This window comes from Capsicum annuum, chromosome 9 (genome assembly GCF_002878395.1).
Source record: "Capsicum annuum cultivar UCD-10X-F1 chromosome 9, UCD10Xv1.1, whole genome shotgun sequence".
NCBI lineage: Eukaryota > Viridiplantae > Streptophyta > Magnoliopsida > Solanales > Solanaceae > Capsicum > Capsicum annuum.
The window spans coordinates 218,487,997-218,494,336 of NC_061119.1; the positions used below are offsets into that span (position 1 = coordinate 218,487,997).

Here is a 6,340-nt window from a genome sequence, read left to right on the forward strand (position 1 = left end):
TCAATTTTCTTAGTTTCTTCCCATTTCCAATGAAATTTAGTTAGGATGTGTTTGGTATGATGGAAAATATTTTCTTGAAAAATGTTAGAGAGCTCTGGTGTAGCCAGATTAGTAATCTCAGTGGTGGACCCAGTTTTTTTAGATTGTGGGTGCTCAAAAAAAAATTTACTAAACAATGTCAATTTTCTTTGTTTCTTCCCATTTCCAATGAAATTTAGTTAGGGTGTGTTTGGTATGATGGAAAATATTTTCTTGAAAAATGTTAGAGAGCTTTGGTGTAGCCGGATTAGTAATCCTAGTGGCGGACCCAACTTTTTTAGGTTGTAAAAAATTTACTAAACAATGCAGCTACAGGGATTCGATCCCAAGATGGGAGACATGAAAGTTATGTCTATAGCCAAAGCACCCAACCATGCTTTTGTTCTCTGGGTGGTTTTGTATATATTTTACCATTTTTTCACTATTTCTTATATAATTATACCTCTTCTACGTCGAGTTTAGTGGGTGCTCGAGCACCCGAAAATTGTAGTCTTTTAAAAAGTCTAGTTTATGGAGAGATTTTATCTCTCATTAGTTTTATGTTTTTTTTAATTTAAGTTTTTAATATGTAGGCCAATTGGCCGAATCATATCAATAATTTTATATTTTAGTATGTTTTTTTTGTCATCTTATTTATCGTCTCAAATAGTTTGCAAACTACAAGCTTCCGCATGATGCTCTCTCGGTTTCGAACCCAACCCGACCAACTTAGAAAAAGGATTTGCACTTGAAATGGTCACTGAGTAACTGAATGAACTCAAAATAGAAAAAAAAAAATTACATTCAATGTTTCAAGTTGATGCAGATTCCCCAAAACTTAAATAATCATTGTTATTTCCACCTATTCCTATTTTGTTAACATTCTGAATCCCAGAAATAACCGCGGGGAGACAAGTAAGAAAACAGTTTGTACATTTGAAAAACCCACGTGTCTCCCTTTGTCAACAGATACGCTTGGGCGATTTGGCAAATCAAATTCGTCCAGTTTGAGATGCCTTAATTGCATTAGTTCCCAAATATTCTCAGCAAAGAGAACTATACTCGTGCCACCAAAAACAAAATGTCTGTCCTTGGAACTTCAATCATATGTTGAGGGAACTTATGCCTTTTCGTTAAATTATTCTATCGAATAAATAGATCACAGAAATCAATTCAAGAACACGAGTTACTCTATACCGTCAAACATACCCAATATAAATTGCTACATGAAGGAGGAAAAGTACAGCACAATACTCTTGTTGCTTGTTGCTCGTCATTAACAAGCTAGAAGACACTACCACATAAATTTATCGAATCAAAATCCCCATATTGGATAGAAACAGATTGAATACTCTTGTTGCTCGTCCTCTCCTTGTGTCCTTTTTTCCAAAAGCTGCTCGACGAGATCAAGCCCAGCAATATAAATTAGAAATATAAAATCTCCCATTTACAATCAAATCATGTCGATTAAAGTATAGAAATATCAAGTGCAATTGTTTAAGTATAGATTCTTACATTAGTGATAGATATGTTGAATTGTTACAAAGAAATCAATTTTATGAAGCGAAACAAGCTGCACCAAATCCCGCAACAAACAAGAAAATAAAAATGCAAAGAGAACACCTTGAAATGTGAGTTCATATTTAATTTTCTTTTTCACTATTATGTAAAATTTACTCCACCATATCAAAAATAAATGTCAATAATACTTGTCCATTTTGAAACCAATGGATAATTTACCCATTTTACCCTTAGCATTAAATATGATTCATTATCCAATGTGTTTTCACAAACATTTGATTTATTAGATTCAAAGGGTAATATGGTAAAACTAGTCCCATCGTTTACTATTTCTTAACTTATGTGTCAAGTTAATAGTGGACAACTATTGATAGACGGAGGTAGTAACAATTAGACCAAATGTGCTCACATTTAGCAAAGCTTAAACTAAAATACCAAAATTGCTCAAAAATATATTTAAGGGGCCATTTTGAACTACCTTCAAATATAAGAGATATTCTTGTTAATTTCTCTTACATTTTAAGTGGAGTTTTAACCAAATTTTGTCAAAGTTATTTTTGTGAAAGAATATGGGGCCAAATTTTGTCAAAGTTATTTTTGTGAAAGAATATGGTACAAAGCTAAATAACTTTTGTGTACACTTGACTTGTGGAAATGAGAAACAGAGTGTGACCTTGATACATACTATATACTTACGTGGACGGGAGATACGAACATCCATGGGGTTGTTTCCGAGGTCTTCTTGTTCTTTTTGAATTCGTGTAGCAGATTCCCCAAGTTCGGAAAGACACAAATTTAACTCAATCAGTTGTAGTGTGTGGATTTCTGCAAACTCAATGGGTATCTCTTTCAAATGTCTGCATTCTTTAAGCACAAGGTACTCAAGGACAGGAAAAATGTCATTTGTGGCTTTCCAGTACTTGACATCATTATCTTCAATTAACAAAAGCTTCAATCGAGCAAATCCCCTAACATTTGGGTGCCATTCTTCGCCACGACAAGCCAAAAATATCAGCTTCAGCACCTCAAGATTAGGCAACTCAGCTATGATGTCCAAGTATGACCAACGTAGAAAAGTTCTTTCCAACTTCAGCTTCTTGAGCGTTGCTGGAAAAGCTTTTGCACTTGATGGCAAAAGTGGACGCAAACAATATGTAAGACTCAATGTTTCAAGTTGATGCAGATGGACAAGATTGTTGAGAGGCCCAGAGTAAGTCACATCTCGTCTAATTCGTAATTTTTTAACATTCTGAATCCCCATAATAACCTCCTTCGTGCAACAACGTGAAGACAAGTAAGAAATAGTTTGTAAGTTTGAAAAATCCGAGTGCCTTCCTTTGTCAACAGATCCACTTGGGCAATCTGGCAAATAGATTCTGGGAAGTTTAAGATGCCTTAATTGCATTAGTCCCCAAATTTCCTCAGGAAAAGTTATAGTTATTGCATTAACTACATTTTTCCCTCGAACAATGAATGTCTGCAGATTCCATAACCTACAAATTTCTGGAGGTATGTCTAAACTCTCAAGGCAGAGCAATGATAGGAACCTCAGCCAGATGAGGCTTAGTATCTGTACAGGGAAATTATCAATCTCTATGTGTCTCAACTCCAAGACTTTGAGTAATTTGAAATGAATAAGCTCTGATTTGAGAATATCATAATATGAATCCTGAAGATGAAAAGAGAAAATAGAACGGGTTCGTTTCAAAAGATCGTTATTGTCATTATCCCCCAACTGACGATGTACAGGGGTAAGAAGAGCCCTATAAAGACCATCATAGCGCCAAGCCACACCTTCTTTAAAGGGCTGCATTTTTTGCATACTAAGATATCGACATTTTGAATATGAGTAATATCGTTTAAGCACAATGTCGTTCATGATAAAAATGTTCTCCCTTTGAATTTCTCTCACACACAGGTCATATATTAGATCATGAACCTTACATGATCTAATTTTTGTTCCATCTAGACTTGTCTTGCAGACGAGAACTAGACATCTATCAACAAGCTCTTGCAAACACTTCTCAGCCTCTCTTTCCAAATCATTTTCCAACTTCAAGAACCCCTCAGCCATCCATGATCTCATCAATTTCTTTGTTGGTATCTCACTGTCTTCTGGAAAAATTCCGAAATGCAGAAGACACGTTTTTAGTCCGCTGGTCAAGTGATTGTAACTCAACCCAAGCACACGTGAACATTGTTTGTCAGGATCATTTGTGACAAATGGCTTGACATCTTTAGCAACATTTTCCCAGTCTGCTATTGCCCTTTTAGATTTGAGGAGCCCAGCAATCACGGCAATAGTTAGTGGTAACCCGTGACATTTCTCTGCAATTTGCTTCCCAATAGTCTTCAAATCAGATGGTAATTCTTCACTTGAAAATGCTACACTTTTGAAAAGAAGCCAGCTCTCATCCGGGCCCATTAAATCCATCTGCAAAGAAAGATTCTTTGTACCAGCATCGCGGGCTACTTCAGTGATACGGGTCGTCAATAATATTACACTCCCCTTGTTTCCACTTGGAAAACATAGTTTCACGGCATCCCATGCTTCAGTTTTCCACATGTCATCCAATACAATTAAATATCTCTTACCCTTTAAACTCTTTTGTAGCATGTTTGCTAGCTCTGCCTCATCATTCATGTCAAATGTGTCACCTTTAGTAGATCGCAGAAGGCTCAACAATATTTCCTTTGCATTGTGTTGTTGAGAAACAGTAGCCCAGGCACAAACATCAAAATGAGAACGAATGCACGCATCTTTGTAAACTTCGTTCGCTAAGGTTGTTTTACCTATGCCACCCATCCCGATAATCGGGATGACTTTGGGTTCGACAGATTTGCTTCTAGTCAGATCTTCTACCAACCGTTTCCTTTGATCATCACGTCCAACCATACAGTTCTCAACATTCAGAATATCTTTTGGCGAGCTTGGAAACTCTTGAACCGTTGATTCCTTTGATGCTTGTTTGCCTTTATCTTGAATCTTTGTTGACTCTTTCAAGATACGATCAATGTCCTCTGCTACTTGTTGCAGGCTATCAGAAAGCCTATGTGCCTTTTCTCTCAGACTTTCATCATTTTCTAAAACTTCAGTTACTCGTAGTTGAATTGTGTCTTCAACAGCACTTGCAACTTCTTTTACCTCTACTTCCAAATCCGCCATTTCTCCCAAAACATTGTTTTTCTCAAAGTTCTTGGCAACTACTTCCAGGGAACTAACTTTTTCACAAAGAGCGCAAAGTTCTTCTCTGTGATCACAGATTAGAGATTGCATCGGAGAATTGGATGTCAAGAGCGATTCTATTGTTCTCATAAGAGAAGCCACACTTGCATGAGCCATATCTACTGTATTCTCGTTTCTTTCCTTTGCGGTTATGACCTGAAACCTGCAGGGTTGCAAGAGGCCAATGGTATTACAAATAACAAGATACGCAGATTTGCTGAAAAGGCAGACATAAACTAAATAAGATCAGGTAATGGTAACAGTGAGTTCAGTTCCAAACTCAGTAGCTTTAGCTCATTTAATGTGTAAAAATAATTTAACTCCCAGTATGCAAAAAAAGATTGTGGTTCAAAACTCCGCTTTGCTTACTTAAGTATAGTTTTCTACGTTGCTTGACCTCTTTTAAAAAGTTGTCACACCCGTGTCAGTCAGATCCTTAAAAAAGTTAACAACTTTTGAAGGATCCAACACGTAATCAACGTTATTTTTGAGGAGTTCAAGGAACATAACTATACATAGTACAAAGAGCTAAATTATACATTGATCAGCCACTACAAGTATTATTTTGCTCTAAAACTTTAATTAAATGAGAGAATAATTAAGGGAAACTAACCTTTCAATGGCAGATCATACAACTTCAAAATCACTGAAAGTGATATATTTGAGTAAAGGATAGAAGAAATGACAATATTATGAGTAACAATAAACAAATGTGTAAAGAACAAAAGGTTGAGTACCTAATCAAGATAAAATTTGAGTGGCTGAAATGATATCTGCATAATTTATCAGCCAAAACAGTCCCTTAACTTTACATAGTAGGTTCACTTAGGTCCCTATAATATTATGTTGAACATAAATGGTCCTTTATCTCTGCCAAAAAAGTTGCACTTTGAAAAAAATGTAGTGCTTTATACACATTGTAGGATTTGGGGAGGGTCGAGCGTACGCAAACTTTATCACTATCTTGGTGGTAGAGAGGATGTTTCTGATAGACCCTTGAAAAAAGATAAACAGTTCAAAGCAGTCGAGAAATAGATGCCCCTTTATTTAAAATATAGAGAAATTACATCTCCTGAGAAGCCAGAAAATAATGCTAAAACATAGTATTGTGATGGAAAAATTTAAAGTTTAAACAATAAGAACTATGATGAAATCCTTGAACTTCAATCCTTCTAATTCTGAAATGAACTTCCAGTAATTGCTTTTAAAACTAAAACATACATCTTGATAAGGTCAGTGAACCAAGAGGTGTCGACTTAATTAGTGAGTTATTCAGTTGAGAGCTATGCCCTGCTTTCTTTATGTTGAGTATTGTAATACACGTTAATCAAGAATATTGTGTCAATGTATAGCTTGTTAGTTACTTTCCAGAAATCAGTTATAGTCCATTAGTTAGTTATAACTAACTAGTAGCAGCATTGTGAGTAGCATAGTTAGTTATGACTCTAGTATGTGGTCTATAAATACCTATCTCATGTCCCATTTATCATTCATTCAACTCAATTCAGTAATCAAGATTTCACATTCCCTATTCCATATCTCTGCTTCATTTCTCTGTTTCTTTCTTCTCCTCTT

The 6,340-nt window shown here is 35.7% G+C and overlaps 1 protein-coding gene across 4 annotated transcripts; it reads right to left on the reverse strand.

Annotated features, from left to right (window-relative positions):
* Nucleotides 1-1,128: 1,128 nt before the first annotated feature.
* On the reverse strand, nucleotides 1,129-5,508 carry LOC107840767 (putative late blight resistance protein homolog R1A-10). 4 transcript variants are annotated; one of them, XM_016684669.2, is made up of 3 exons: nucleotides 5,379-5,508; nucleotides 2,236-4,928; nucleotides 1,129-1,411 (listed from the first exon to the last, which is right to left on the reverse strand). In XM_016684669.2, exons 2-3 carry the CDS (start codon nucleotides 4,880-4,882, stop codon nucleotides 1,326-1,328), a joined length of 2,733 nt encoding a protein of 910 aa, XP_016540155.2. In that variant the 5' UTR covers nucleotides 4,883-4,928; nucleotides 5,379-5,508; the 3' UTR covers nucleotides 1,129-1,325. The 4 variants fall into 4 exon arrangements, with proteins under 4 accessions (XP_016540155.2, XP_047252621.1, XP_016540154.2 ...); XM_047396665.1 differs by having other exon boundaries at nucleotides 1,129-1,437; nucleotides 2,231-4,928; XM_016684668.2 differs by having other exon boundaries at nucleotides 2,225-4,928.
* Nucleotides 5,509-6,340: the final 832 nt, after the last annotated feature.

Bases quoted from the DNA above. Each gene is read 5' to 3' on its own strand.
- LOC107840767 (XM_016684667.2), bottom strand. From the start codon at position 4,882: ATGGCTCATGCAAGTGTGGCTTCTCTTATGAGAACAATAGAATCGCTC.